At 41.0% G+C, this 16,266-nt stretch overlaps 1 protein-coding gene across 1 annotated transcript in view; it reads left to right on the top strand.

Moving 5' to 3' along the window:
• The first annotated feature begins 13,027 nt into the window (after positions 1–13,027).
• The window catches only part of ascc3 (activating signal cointegrator 1 complex subunit 3), a 264,538-nt gene continuing 261,299 nt past the window's right edge, over positions 13,028–16,266 (top strand). Inside the window, exons 1-2 of the mRNA XM_079626050.1 lie at positions 13,028–13,124; positions 15,110–15,215. Coding sequence (XP_079482176.1) covers positions 15,126–15,215 — 90 coding nt within the window. The 5' untranslated portion in view covers positions 13,028–13,124; positions 15,110–15,125. The remainder of the gene's footprint in view (positions 13,125–15,109; positions 15,216–16,266) is intronic.

Here is a 16,266-nt window from a genome sequence, read left to right on the forward strand (position 1 = left end):
ACACACACACCACACACCACACCACACACACGCATGCATGCACACGCACGCACGCACACACACGCACACACAAAACAAGTATGTTTTTTTCCCCTAATAGCAATTTATCCAGTAATCTTTTTGTCTTTTTACTTTTGTTTTGTTGCTAAATTTTATGATTTGTTATTCTAGTTTTCTTTATTTCTGTAAGAATTTATATTTTTTTTTGTAAAAACTCGTTTGATTACTGCAGAAATTCTACTTTTGAGTTTTACAGAAGACTACGTCAGAGAAAATGACAATATAAATAGAAACACAAAGACTGCAGTGTTTTATATAAAGCCCATCAGTGTGTTGCTGGTGATATGAAAGAGTAATGGCTTTTTTTGCACAGCTGCACTACTTCCTGAACTTCAGGCAGCTCCTTTGTTTCCTGCCTGCCATTATTGGGCAAAATGATTAATCCAGGTGTGTCTGATTATTGTTGTTGGTCATGCACACCTGGATTAATCAGTTCGTCTAATAATGGTAGACATGAAACAAAGGAGCTGCCTGAAGTTCAGGAAGTAGTGCAGCTGGGCATAAAGCCCATTCAAATGGTGCTTGTGTGTAGAGTTTTGACATAATGAGCCAAATTCTGCAAAAAGTGTGTAACCAATAGGCAAAAACTGTAATCAAACTTTGTAGGGTCATTAAAAACAAATATCACTTTTGGACGTTTTATACGTTTTTCATGACTCACTTTTTTCCACTGGATCACTTTACCCTGCATTTTGACATTATTTTTATTAAAAGTACAAATATTCCATGTAATCTCTCAAGTAATTAATGCTGCACGCATAATAAAATAATCATATTTATTATAACATATAATAAATTATGTTTAAAATAGTTTTGGTAGCATGTCGCACCAGGACACAAGGTATTTCATGTCAACTTCCCACATCACAAACGGTGAACACTTTCTTTCAAACGCCCATAAAATCTGCAATCCCTCTTACATGAATTGAATTAAATAATTTTAAATCCATATTTTTTATTCAATTTGCAAAGCAAGTAAAACGTTTTTATGGAATAAATGTATTTAAAAACTGCGCATGATAGTTGTTTTATTAATTAAACAAAAACTATGAATCTGAACAATACCTGCACTGCTTCTGTGATACAAATGCAGTTACGTTTCATTGGACACTTTCAATGAACAATGCTCGTCTCCATCAGTATAATGAGGCAATTGTTACAGATATTGATCAGCGTGCAGCATTTCCTAAATGAAATAACATCAGGCCTGAATGAATGGGAAGAGGAGGAGCGGGCCGTAATTTAGAGCTGAAATGATGGAAACAAAGTCAGCAGATCTCAGTTTGCTGGACAGATCTGTGTATTGTCTTAAACACAACGCTAAAGCACAGGCCATAATCACCCTGATCAGAAACTCTGACTTATTTACATCTGCATTCAGATGGCCTCACACATACAGACATAAGGGCATGCGGGAAGAACCAACGGCAGCGTTTCTATCTCTGTTTGGAGGATTAATTAAGGACTGTATTTACTGGAGCAGGTGGATTTTGTATCCACACTGGTGTGTCGGCAAGAACACATAAGACTCAGAGTTTGAAGCAGAGTTTGTAGTTTACTCTTGATTCAGGTTGAATAGTAACAGTGAGTGGTAACAGTGAGTGGTATTATTGTCACTAACTCGCTCACATAAGACCACTACTGAAAGAAATATAAGATAATAATCTTCTGCATCGGAGCATTCATATTGTTCGTCTCTTACTGACTAGGCACTGACTGACGTCATTTATTAAACAACGCTCTGATTGGATGAAACCTTCTTAACATTGCCGCCCCCAAATATCCCAAGCATATTTGCACAAATTAATCAGTCTGAGGGGCATCTGTGAATGCAGGAAGCGAGAAACAGGCCGGGTGTAGGTCTTATCCTTAACTTGAATCTCCGCAGATCTGATATGGCCATCAGAACCTGGGAAGGTCTTAGCAACTTTGCCTACCAACCACAATGCTCGTGGTAGTTGTGGATCGATGAGCATTACCACTGGTCCGGTATACCGAATATAGAAATGTCACTGGCATCTGCGTGCCACTTGTTGCGGGTCTGTAGCGTCGGCAGGTAGTGCTGGATGAAACTTGACCAGAACTGATCGGCCAGAACCTGACTTTGCTTCCACCTTCTTCGACCCATAAGCTCTGTAGCAGGATAAACTACGAGTGGTAGTGAGCTATCTGGCCGCCCCATCAGCAAATAATTTGGTGTAACAGGGTCAAAGTCAGCAACATTACTGGAAGTGTAACCCAGGGGCTTGCTATTAAGCATTCCCTCCACCTCAATGAGGACTGTTTGGAGAACTTCTTCCGTTACGACTTGGGAGCTTACTTTGATGCGGAGAGCAGTCTTGACCGACCTAATTTCTCTTTCCCACACACCTCCAAAGTGTGGGGCTCCAGGTGGGTTAAAGTGGAAAGAAATCTTTTGTTTAGCTAAATGTAGCTGGATCTGTGGAGCAACCGATGCAAAGGCTTCTTGCAAATCTCTCTGTCCTCCGTGAAAGTTAGTGCCATTGTCTGAATATAACTCACGAGGTGTGCCACGGCAAGCTATAAACCTCCTCAAGGCCATCAGAAAGGAATCAGTATCAATGGCTGTAAGGAGGTCTAGATGAACGCTTCGTGTCATGAGACACTTAAAGATTATTCCCCACCTTTTTTTAAATCGTCTGCCAATCTTAACTTGGAATGGCCCGAAACAGTCCATGCCTGTACTGTAGAATGGAGGTTTGAGCAGTCTGAGTCGAGCTGGAGGTAAATCTGCCATTCGGGGAATAACTGGTTTGTTCTTCCATTTTTGACAGTCTTTGCACAAATGTTGTTGTTTGCGTATAGCTTCTCGTCCTCTCAGTATCCAAAAGCTTCTCCTTATCTCTCCAAAGACTCTTTCAGGTCCTGGATGGCAGAGTTTACTATCAAAGTGATGTGGGTCAAGGACTACAGGGTGTATAACTGACATCTCTAGTCCTTCAGCTCGACGTAAACGGCCACCAACTCTTATAAACTGACAAGAGTCGTCAAATTCTGGGGCAAGAGCAAGTAGTCGACTAGTGGAAGGAACAGATCTACCAGCTTTTAGCAATTTTTATTCATCTGGAAAACTATCAATTTGAGATTTCTGCAGGATATGCTATTCTGCAGTTTGGTAGTCCACTGCTGACGGTGGTCCTGTATCTTTTAGCCGCTGAACTGTGGCCTCTACTAACTCACTCCAGGTGTTGTGTGTGTTAGGGTCAGGAATGTCAGAAACAACCACTTCTGTCATAAGGACACAGAAGATTCCTTTACGCTGCTCTGTTTTGATTTCCGGTGGTTGTATGGGAGGAGTGACAGGCCATACTGACTCAGACTCAAGCAGGAATGATGGTCCCTGACTCCATCTGTTAGGCACTGATAACTGAGAAAGAGTTTTACCTCTGGTAAGGTCATCTGCTGGATTACTGCTGGAATCCACATATCGCCAGGAACATTCTGCAGTCAGCTCTTGGATTTCGGCTATCCTGGTTCCAACGAACACCTTGAATCTGTATGATTCGGAGTTGAGCCAGGCTAGTACAGTGGTGGAATCTGTCCAAAGTGTCACTGTATTGATCTTCAGGGTGAGCTCAGTTTACAAGAGTTTGGCTAATTGGGCACCATTCAGGGCAGCACACAGCTCTAGTCGGGGGATGGTCAGACGTCGTTTCGGGGCAACCTTGGATCTTGCTAGTATAAAGGCTAACTGGACATGACCACTGTCCTCCTCAGCACGTAGGTAGGCGACAGATCCATAAGCTTGCTCGGATGCGTCGCAAAAGATGTGAATCTGTCTGGTGATGTGAGTCTGGTCAATGTCTGGTCAATGCCGAAGGGTACATGGTCCAGGCATGACGGGACGAGTATTATACCCAAGGAGATCTGATTTGCAGTGCCACCTTAAACCCAATGCGGATTCTTGCACATCGGTACGATCTTGAGATAGCCACAATTCGGTACTGCTGGATCTCAATTCTGTTGGTAGGTGGTCAACCACACTGGGATCATTACATGCCCACTGGCGCAGTTCGAAGCCATTGCTGGCAAATGTGGCCCACAATTGTCCACATAGAAATTCCTTTCTACAGTGGTTCTGATATTGTCATCGGGAGTGCTATGATCCATAACATGTCTCTGGACAGCATAAATGGCACAACACGGACTACAAGTATTGCCAAAGGGTAGCACTTGCCACTCGTAGATGTCTGGTGGTTTAGTTCTGTCCAAGTCTCGCCATGCAAAGCGGAGAAGATGCCTATCTGCTGGAAGGAGACGAACCTGATGGAACATCCCTTTAATGTCACCGCTTATTGCCACTGGGTGTTCAAGAAAGCGTAGGAATACACCTAACAAGGATGAGCCTAAGGCTGGTCCTGGCAGTAGGTAGTTATTCAGGTTGTGACCTTCAAAGTCAAATGAACAGTTAAAAACCACACGGTTCTTACCGTTGTGCTGCACGAGGTGGTGAGGGATAAAACATGATTCACTTTGCGAATTAACTGTTTCCGATGGGAGTTTGACAACATAGCCTGAGGTCTCTAGTTTCTTTATCTCTTGTTGGTAGGCGGCTGCTTTACTGGGATCTTTCTCCAGGCGTTTCTCTGTGCTCCTGAGGAAGCACTGCCTCCATAGGAGCATGAAGTACTGGCATATCCTTCTTACGCAGGAGAGGAGTGGCATAGCGACTTACACCATCGATCAGTACTCTAACAGTCTTTGACTGCAGCAAGTCAAGGGATTCTTGGTCCTGCTTAGACCTAGTGACAGATTTCTCATTTTTGTTGGGAATCATGTCTGCTTGCCAGAGTCTCTCAACATTCTGGAACAACTCTGTCATCGAGGGAATAACGGCAATGTGCAGACACTGTTGAGATTTCACATTATCTCCAAAGACTCTTGCTGGACTTAAAGACCAACCCAGTCTTGTCTTGACAGCTGCCGGACCTCCAGGTGGACCGAGACGGACTGGTTCAATCGGAGTGATAAGGTGAGGATGATCTGCTCCAATCAGTAACAGGGGACAGGCTTTGTGAATAGGCTGTAATGGTAAACCTTGCAAATGCTGGGACCGTCACTGAAGGTCTGCAACAGGGTAGGAATTAGAGCCCTGCACGGGCCTCAAATCTAGGCCCTAGCCCGGCCCTGGCCCGAGACGCTCAGGCCCTAGGCCGGCCCGTGTCCGACAGCTCATCATAATTATCAGCCCGAGTCCGACCCGAGCCCGTTTTTTTTTTTTTTTTTTTTAAATATAGGCTAGGCTACATGTAGCCTGGTCTAGGGCAAACTAACTATTTGCAGCCATTAAAATAGTTCCGTTTTGTTAGTTATGTTTCTTATCATTTCTTTATTAAGTTAATTTAGACAAATGTTCGGTTTCTTTTAGTTTTTTTATTGACGACCAAGCAGCCGACAGCGAGTTAAACATGTTTGATCCATTTAGCCTCTCAAATCAACACTTTACTTGGCTACAATAAAATCCATAAAACACCTTAAGCATATCACACATAGACAGTTATAGTTTAAACGTTTATTATCATTTTTTAAAAGAGGCAAACTGCTCTGCTGCTCACAGTGGCAACAGCGCTCATAAACGAAATGAGCTATAGCCTATAAACAAATCAATTAAATGGCATTAAATTAAAAACAAACATGCACATTATCTTACCTCAAAAATCAAGTCTTCACTACAGAACATGGTCATTCTTATTTCCAATAGTTTCCAACAGACTGATGAAAATAAAGTCGTTTTCAAACGAAAGCCAACAAGACAGCCCCCTAACATGGCTAAGAACAGTTACAGAGCATCGTGAAGAAAAATCACAGCATCCACAGTGGAAGGTTTTAATCCAGTCAGCCCGAACTATCTTGAACTATTCCAGCTGCGCTGAAGTCACGCTCGCTATACTTCTGCTGCTGCTGGCGGGGACACTAAAAACAGCGAGCTGGTCGCGCAAATCTTGGGTCGCGCCGCCGGGAAACCTGTGTGCGTGCGTGTGTGTGTGTGTGCGCGAGCAGACTGTCATGTGTCAGTCATATGTCAGTGTGATAGGTTTAAAACGTCTTTCTATGTTTGTTTTTCCATCGTCAACTTCTCATATTTAATTTTAATACATGTCAAAAATAGGCTATAAAAAGAAGGATAAGCCTAAAACAGGCCCGAGGCCCGGCCCGCGTGTGAACTATGACGTGAAAATTGGCCCGAAGCCCGGCCCTAGGGGCGTAAATAAGTCGGGGCCCGTCGGGCTCGGGCTGAAATGCAGGGCTCTAGTAGGAATGCTCAGCTAAGCTAAGTAGTTCTGCAGTGAAGGCTCCCGTTATTTTGTAACTCCTGCCAGGCTGGGATGGAGTTGAAATCTGAAAGGACACAGAGGACCCACACAGCTTAGTGATGTCTTGCCTTATAGTTCTCAAGGCTAAGTCCTCTGCCTGGCCTGTAAGTCCCAGCCTCCGGGCTGCAGATGGTAACAGCATAGTCCGTTCAGAACCATCATCAAGCACAGCGTAAGTATCTAGGCTTATTCTCTTATGCTTCAGAATGACTCTGACCACTTTTAGAAGGACGCTGCTGAATCCTTGAGGGCGGTCTAAGTATAGAATTTTGCTAGTTGAACTGACTAAACAGGTCCCTTCTTTCACTGGCTTAAAGTTGACTTCATGGAGGATTTGGAGGTGCTTTCCATTACACAGGTGACAGAGTTTCTTGAGAGTACATTGTGCAGCTCTGTGGTTGCGTCCACACTTCCAGCATCGGTTATTAGTCTTAATCCAGTCAATCACTTGGTCTTTAGTTAAGGACTGGAATGTGGTACATTGACTCAGGTAATGTTCTTTACTGTCACAGTATGGACAGAAGGCAAAGCTTTTGCCTTGACTCTTGGTCGGCACTGGTGGTGTTGAGGAAAATGGTTCGTTTGAGCCATGAAGGATTGTAGTCTGTCTGACCTTGGGTTTAGTCTCTTTGTGTTGATCTACTCGGTTACGGGCTCTATCTGGCTTATATCCACCAAAGCTCTCTGGGTCTTGGTACCAGGATTCGAAATTAAGCCATTTTGCTAGGTCAAGAAGAGTGTATACTGAACCTGGTTCATAACTCATGTGTCTTCGAAAGGATGCTCTTTGTTCTGGCGGGAGCTTGGACAAAATTCGAGCAACATGGGAACCACAATGCAATTCAATGTCTCCTTCAGTTCCTAATGTCTTAAGGAATCCTACTAAGGCCTGGATCTGAAGAGCAACACGCTCAAAGTCCACAGTGTCGCCAGGCTGTATATCTGATGCATCCATAATGGCAGCAATTTTGCTCAGAGCAAGCTGGTGAGGTTGGCCAAACCGTTCAGTGAGTGTTGCCAGAGTATCGGAGTAGGGAGTGGATGAATTTATAAAGGAATCAGCAATGAGGCGAGCATCTGTTAACTTCAGGTGATCTACCAAAACCTGGTATTTGAATAGCTCTGAAGCTCCATCAGGTAGTAGGTTACCAAGGGCTAGCTTGAGACGGGCAAATTCACTAGGGTCTCTACGAGTAAAGTCTGGAATAGTTGGCTGTGGACCTCTATAAATGATCTCCTGTCTTGAAGTGTTAGTCTGCATCCCTGAAAGGTTAGCCGGTACCACATGCAACTGATTGGAGTAAGGAGTAAGAGGTGTGGAGATAATAGAAGCTCTCCTTTCTGTCGTTGGCTGCCATGTGACCTGGGTAACTCTGTGAGTATCCACAGTGTCTGAGGGAATATTAGCGTCTACGTTATTAGTAATAAAGGCATTTGAGTCAGGCTGAATTGAAGGAGGGCCATGCTGTGCATAGCTGAATGTAGCTGCATAAGGATCAGTATTCTTAGGTGTAGAAAGGTCGCGTGGTGCAGGTACTGGAAAGGCTCTAGGGGCTGGTATAGGCACTGAAGACTCTGACTTTTGGCTTACAACTCTAGGCAAAGGAACTGGAGGGGTTAATACTCTGGACTGTGGCCTAGGTGTAGAAGTTGACCTCTGACTTTGCGACTGGGTAACCAGCATTTCCTGCATGCCTTTCTGGATCACTAGAAGTTTGCTGATATCTTCCCTCATTGATAACTGAGCAGCACGGAGACGTTTATTCTCTTGTTCCAGATCACGCATTGTGCTTTGGACGTCAGGAAGTGAAGAACGTCCATTCCGTTGAGGGCTGTATACATCTCTCTCACTCCAACGATCTGTGGTAAGGTACCAGGCGTGATGATTCTAAAGAATCAGGTGAACAGTCTCTTCTCTTTGATCATTGTACATACTGGATGCATGTAGATGGGTCATATCTATGTCCTCCTCATCCTGCTGAAAGTCATCTGACCCATGTGGATGTGGTGTTGTCTGAGGCAGGAGGACATTAGCTCTAGGCAGCCCAGCATACCGCAACTCAAAATCTTGTAAGTAAGCTGGTTGACGAACTAAACGTCTAGGGCGTGCTACTTGATCTTGATACTCTGCACTCTGCTCTTCTGACATGATTAGTCCAGTGTAAACACACTATCCGGCTCGAAGGACCACATGTTTGGAGGATTAATTAAGGACTGTATTTACTGGAGCAGGTGGATTTTGTATCCGCACTGGTGTGTCGGCAAGAACACATAAGACTCAGAGTTTGAAGCAGAGTTTGTAGTTTACTCTTGATTCAGGTTGAATAGTAACAGTGAGTGGTAACAGTGAGTGGTATTATTGTCACTAACTCGCTCACATAAGACCACTACTAAAGGAAATATAAGATATTAATCTTCTGCATCGGAGCATTCATATTGTTCGTCTCTTACTGACTAGGCACTGACTGACGTCATCTATTAAACAACGCTCTGATTGGATGAAACCTTCTTAACAATCTCACACAGAAAGATTAGAGCAGTTTGCAAGTATCTGATGAATGATCGAATTCACTGCTGATAACACACAAACCAGCATGAAATCCACGCTGGTTTATGCTGGTTTAGCAAGTGGACCAGCATAGTCATGCTGTTCTCAAGCAAAACTGAGCTGGTGTTGTGCTGTACATAAAAATGTTTATGATTAAAAAATATTTTAGACTAACAACATCTGTGCAAGAAAATAGAATAGATTTAAAAACAAAAAGAGATGGTGCTGTTCGGATGGCTACTGGGAGCTTGTTCCAGAGTGTTGGACCAGCGATGGGAAAAGCTCGATCACCACGGTGTTTCAATCGTGATCTAGGGATGGACAACAATCCTAAATGTCCCGATCTGAGTGGTCACGAAGAGTAATGTGAATGCACTAACCCAGCAAGATAGACTGGTGCAAGATTATGTAAGGATTTAAAAACCAGGGTTAATACTTTAAACACCCTATGCTGCTGTAGGATTGAAAATAATCAAAGATAGTTAAAAATGAACAGACACAGTGGTGTTGATAGCGATCGAGACCTGAGGAAGTTGTAACTATCTGAAAGGTCAGTTTGAATGTCTCACATTTGGGTTGCAGTCATTTTATTAATATACATTTCTTTATTAAAGGGGTGGTATAATGCCCTTTTCACAAGATGTAAAATACGTCTCTGATGTCCCCAGAGTGTGCATGTGAAGTTTTAGCTCAAAACACTTAACAGATATTTTTATATAGCATGTTAAATTCGTCACTTTTTGAGGGTGAGCAAAAACGCACCTTTTTGTGTGTCTGTCCCTTTAAATGCAAATGAGCTGCTGCTCCCGGCACAGGGGGCGGAGCTTCAACAGCTCGTGTCCTTTTCCTTCACACACACATGCACTGAACATTTCAAAAACTTTTAGCCTTTTATGTTCAAACCGGAGTCAGACAATGATGGAGAGACTCAAGAAGAAGTGACAACATGTAGAAGCAACATGACATTTCTGAATGGTTAGTTGATAAATTTATGCAGCTGATGTGGAGTTAACTATCTTCTAGTCATTGATTAGCATATTCTGTCATGATAATCTATAAATCGTGTTCAGAGGGCGGGGTTTATGTAAATTTTAGGGTTTGTGATGTCACTAACCCGGGAGGAATGTGGTGTAGTTCCTGCCAGCCGTTTGTTGTAGTCCTTAAAAAACTATTTCTGTAAGCAAATATCTCCCTTTGCTTTGAATTTTGAGCGTTGTAACTTTGCAGATGTTGTTTATGATCAAACAGAAACATTACACACTAACTAAAGTTAGAAAAGTGAAATCATAATCAACCACCCCTTTAATATAAAGTAGCGTTGTTTTCTATTTTTTGCTACACTATACAAACCGTATACGTTACGTGCGACATGTGATTGTGATCCAGGGTCACACATACTGTGGTATTTACATAGCACTCTAAAATAATTCAAGTAATTTCCATCATGATTTGTTGCTTTAATCATATGTTGTGTGCCTGTGTGGAATCTGCAGCATTTCATTCAAACCCATTTGTTAAACAGATCTCTGAACATGTTTAATGTGATTTGTCTGTCGTGGCAGTCTGTGGTCAAATATAATGATTGTTAACCTGTATAATAGACCAAATTGAATTCCTACATTGCATGTGCTAGTTCATATCTCGTGTGCTCTCTCTCTCTCTCTCTCTCTCTCTCTCTCTCTCTCTCTCTCTCTCTCTCTCTCTCTCTCTCTCTCTCTCTCTATATATATATATATATATATATATATATATATATATATTCACACCAGAAACAAAAAGAGAACAATAAGAGGAATAAATTGTCATTAATTGAGGTGTCGTACAGCACAGTTGTGGGTGGATGATCATCTACAAAAGCGGATAACCTTTGACTATCGAGTGCTAAATAACTGCTGGGCTGTGTTCCTACAGATCTGCACGGGGATTTATTTAACACCACAGTAAATGACTTTGCCCATGGTTAAGTCAGGGTGCACCTCTCTGCTGTTTAAATCAGGTTAGTGTTACGCACTGCTGTATCCACAATGACACCATTCAGCGCGGGTCTACTGAGATATCAACCTCTTTCAACAGCCTTGGGCATTTCAGCACTGCTTTCATGGAAAATATAGAGGAAAATATAACACTGACAGTCCTTTAGACATCATGTAGCCTATTACTAAAGTCCCGGTAGGAGTCCATAGCCACTGTTTAATATTTATTTAATCAATTTATTAAGCCTTGCAGAATATGTGCGCTGAAAACCAAGCACTAAATACCATATAATTTGCCTGCACATTTACATCATTATGAGCACTAAACATTATCAGTATCACTTGGTAAAAACAGGAATATAAATAATAATTTAGTATCATGGTATATGACCAACTGATTGGACCATTGTCTGCCACAACTCTGTCTAGCACGGGAAAACAAGAATATGCCGAATTAAATTATAGTAAAAATCACATAAATTAAAGTAATGGCAAACGTTTGATTAGCTTATCATTATTTAAGCCCAAATCCACTCTCAGAAAAAAAGGTATGCAAGCTGTCACTGGGGCTGTACCCTTTTTAAAAGGTACACTTTTGTCTCTTTTAGGCACGCATATGTACCTTTTAGGTGCAAAAATGTACCTTTTAGGCATGCATATGTACCTTTTAGGTACAAAAGTGCACCTTTTAAGAAGGGTACAGCCACAGTGACAGCTTGCGTACCTTTTTTTCTGTAAGTCTATCCCCACTAAAAGTTTTATTAAAGTTTTTCTCAATTGTTTACACACAAATACTGGTACTTGAGACACAATGACCACAACATGTAACTCATTCACCGACCCCCTGAACCAATTCTGCTAAACTACAACCACAATTCCTGCTTTACACTCAAATTGCAGGTCTAAAACACACTTTTTCAAAACACTACACACAATTTGGCACAATTTTCATGCAAAAAATCTCTTGTTTTCACAAGAAACACACTGCCATTCAGATATGCACACTGACTCATCACATGATCAAACACTTTATAATTAGCAATCAGAGCTTTAGCATAAAAGGGCAACAGGAGCTCTTCAGTGGAGCAATGGATGCCAACATTGGATTTTTTTTTTTTTTTACTGTATACTGTATACAGTAAATTCTTCTGTTGTTTTGTATGTAGAACAACTGTATGTACAACTTTGTGTTGGTTGGGATGTGCATTGTTTTTGTGGGAAAAATAAAATATATTTGTTACCGTGTATTTGTGTATTCTGAGTATAAAAACAATATTCTCAAATATTTTACAACACACTTATGTATGTACTGTCTGTAGTAAGTTTAACACTGAACAAAAAAAGGCTTAAGTCATTATGATGAATGGAGAAGAAGTGTTTTACACTGAGCACATCAGTGTTCAACTGGTTCTTATAAATGTCTATTCATATGTGTGTCATTTGAAAACAAAATACGATTTTGAGAAGAAATAACATTGTTTTGAATGTAAAGTTTTATTTTGCAGGAGAATTGAGTGGTTTTGCCCATTGTGTGTGTGTTTTTTGATTTGTGTGTAGAGTTCTGAGAATATGAGGCATGCTTTCAGAAAATGTGTGTAAACAATCGAGAAAAACTGTAATAAAGGATGCATTAAATTTATCAAGTGGCAGAGAATCAAAAGTGTAACAAAATATTTATATTGCATATAAAGCTACTTAGACATTTCTATGCCTCAAAGTGTCCTGAAAACATTTATCAGGATTTCCACAAAAATATATATTTTCCAACATTTTGTAAAATTCTGGTCAACAAAACTTGTACAAATAGGCTACTGAAGAGTAAGTCTATTCATATTAATATACTTTGTCAAATACAAATATTGTCTATTATTAATCACATTCAGACAAATTATATATGAATATTATCTTCTTGTGACTCATTGTGAATAAGCAAGAATTTACTACTGAGGCATCAGTTTATCAAGTATTGATTCTTGCTGCCTTACTACTTCCGCATTTGTCTGTATATTGGATGTTGTAGTCCACTGACTAATGTTGGACTATAGAAAGCAAGCGCGTAGTATCCTTAGAAAACTACAATTCCCACAATGCACTGCTCCCTACACTAGCCTCATGTACGCCGGTTTGACGCTGTTTTGACGGGACCAGCCGAGAGAGTCCACTTCACCTGATCATCTTCACTGCTGTGAAGATTTTAATCTATTAGTGGTCAGTCACATTCATTTTCATATCACCTAACAATGATTTTGTCGTGCCGAGGCTTTTAAATACACTGATGTGAACACGAATAAGAGACGTTAGCTGTGTTACATGACTCGTGCTGTCAGCTCTGTTCAAGTCAGGATTGACCGAAATAACACGTTGTTTAGTTTATAGACGCTGAAAGGGTGGTGAAGTCGTGTTTAATGAGCTATTAACATAATTAAGTCGTTGTAATCACTCTGTTTTCGCCATTAGATTACCATAGACATCCTGTAAGGATGTAGTTAAAATATCATGTAACGTTACATATTTATATTAACATCATAACACGTTCAGTTTTAAGTCAGTTTGTAGTGTGTTTATACACACACAGGGGTCCAGAGAGGACTTAGACTCTTCATTTGTTAATATACAAACACACTTTTGAAGCAGGTCATTTCACAATTAAGGTTGGTTAAGTTTTAAACATATAACTTACTGTAAAAAAAAGAAAGAAAGGTTTTAAATGATAAAACACTACGTTAGATACAAACGACAAAACGTATTGTGACATTTTGTGTTTTTCAAACTTTAGTGTAATAGATATTAGGTGATCTTGTTGGTTATTTTTATTAAAAAGCAGTATGATTTGGATTTTGGCCATCTATTTAATTAATTTCAAAGCACTTTTAAAGTTTTTTTCCTCTCAGTCATCTGTTGTTATTTTGTGTCAGGTGTTATGCATCCTTATTGAAATGAATGCCTATGATCTATCCCAGGGGTGTGCAGTCCTGCTCCTGGAGGGCCACTTGCTGCGTCCCAATTAGCCTAATACTGTGCTGTAGAAGTACTGTTTTTCTGAAGAAAAAGTACATAGGCTACATACTGTGTATCCTCGCTCATGAGTCATGACTCCTCGCGAAGCTTCCTCACTCCTCGCGGTGTAATTAGAGAATTGAGATGTCACTCAAGACGGCTGAGTTTGTTTGTGTCACGGGCTGGAGCGAGGAAACATCAGTTTGAGTGTTGAGAATCACCCACTGTGTACACGGATCTGCACTTCAGACTATAACCGGGTAAAAGTAGATAAAAAGTTGGAATACTTATTTCAACAAACTATAATTTGGGACACACTATTTCTAGTTTTCGACTATTAAGTATGCGCATATGAGAGTATGCGAGCAAAGGTCCTGTTGACTTCAGCTCCAACACACCTGGACCAGATACTCAAGGTCTTGCTCGAGGTGGCGTTTACACCATGTTCTAATATTACTAATATATTCTTAATAATAAAGCAAAAAATAGATAAAAACAATAATAATTCTGACAGTAGTGCAATTCTAATGCTAAAAATAGTTTTGAATTGTATTAGTTTCCGTGTCAAATAATATTACTGTATTATTACAATTAATGGCAAAATGAATGTTTGGAAATTAAATTATATTTTCGTACTGACACACTACAGCAAAAGATATCAATAACTGGCTTAAAACCATTTTTTGGGTGAAAATACATGCATAAATATATAATAGAATTTATATTTTTTGTATTTTTTGTGTAATGTTTTAGATTTATGTACCCATAAAATGAAGGAATAATAAAGCAAAAATAGATAAAAATAATTCTGACAGTAGTGCAATTCTAATGCTAAAAATAGTTTTGAATTGTATTAGTTTCCGTGTATAGGATAGTGGAGTAAGTTTACATGCTCGTATTTACAGCTTGTAAGATGGGAATTTTCTGACCGCTTCGACGTGTATCACGTGACCCCTGCAGATTAATTTAGGCATTGATCGAAATGCATAATTCCCAGTCTGAGGACATGATCATCTCGAGAATACGAGAACTACGACATGGCGTGAACGCAGAATTAGCGAATGTTTAGTCAGGTTGGAGCTAAACTCTGCAGGACAGTGGCCCTCCAGGACAGCCCTGATCTTCACTGTCTGCTCTATTAAAGACACATTAGGGCCCGTCTGTATTCACATTGATCATGTGTCGCGCATGAACAGGTCCTGCGGCGTGACCATGGCTCCCCCTCGGCTCACTGGAGCCCTGCGCTCCTTCTCCACCGTCAGCAAGCAGGACGACTCAACACACGACCTGTATGATCTGAAGGTAAGACAACATGAATCCAACTCAAACCTTGCTTCATTTTGAGTTATTTTGCCGTGCTTAACTTGAGTAGATAGCAACTATCTGTGTGTGTGTGTGCTTTAAAATAGAAATCAACTGCTGTGATCATATGCATGTGTAAAATGCGGCCCATCCAATCACAATTAAGTGCCAAAACTACTACATGTATTGGATTTTCTTTTTAGTACATTCTTTAATTCGCCTTTGCCTAAGCCACGCCCTAGAATGTAGATTGACCAATCACAGCGCAGCCGAGAACGAGCTCCACAGCGGTCCGACACTTTTTCACGGCGCTCCAGTGACTTTAACACAGGCGTCTCATATTTTTGGTCTCGGCAGGCTATTACGTCGTAGTTTTATCAGAAATATGGTTAAACGTTGTGCCTGGGGCGTTTGTAACACAGATACGCGTTTCCCAGAGAGGTTGGAGGGGGGTGTCAGTTTTTTTCCCTTCCCAAAACCGAAGTCAAATCCTGACAAGTGTCGTCTTTGGATTAAACTGTGTGGACGTCCTCAGTCAGCGAAACCCCTCAAGATCAACAAACACACTTTTGTGCTCTAAGATACATTTAGCTTTTAACCTTACTGTGAAGTTATACTAGTTAGACAGTTTTAGGTTATGATTTCGGTTCGCTACACTAATTGTTGATACGCTAGCACACGCTGCTAATAAATACAACGTTATACTCGCGTAGTCCGTTTGCTTTAATAACGATTATAGAAGTGAATAGAGAGCTACCCAGCTTTGCATGAACAGTGTTGCTCCTGATATTGTTAGTCCCAGCCTCCGTCTCCATTAGGATATGCGGTGGTTCATGTTTTGACTGTGACCGTTATGCTTTTGCCTCTATTTGGATGCCTTGTGTTGCTTGCGTGTCACCGGTATGTCTTGAATAAAGCCTTCGAACGCATATTGCAGCCGCTTTTGCCTACTTCTATCGGACACTTTATTTGCTGCTTTATAAAAGTTTGATAAAATTTCAGCAGGAAGAGCCGTCACAGCATAAGCCATGTTGATACCAAACCAGAGCCC

Source organism: Phoxinus phoxinus (genome assembly GCF_949152265.1).
Source record: "Phoxinus phoxinus genome assembly, chromosome: 10".
In the NCBI taxonomy this organism is placed as follows: Eukaryota; Metazoa; Chordata; class Actinopteri; order Cypriniformes; family Leuciscidae; genus Phoxinus; species Phoxinus phoxinus.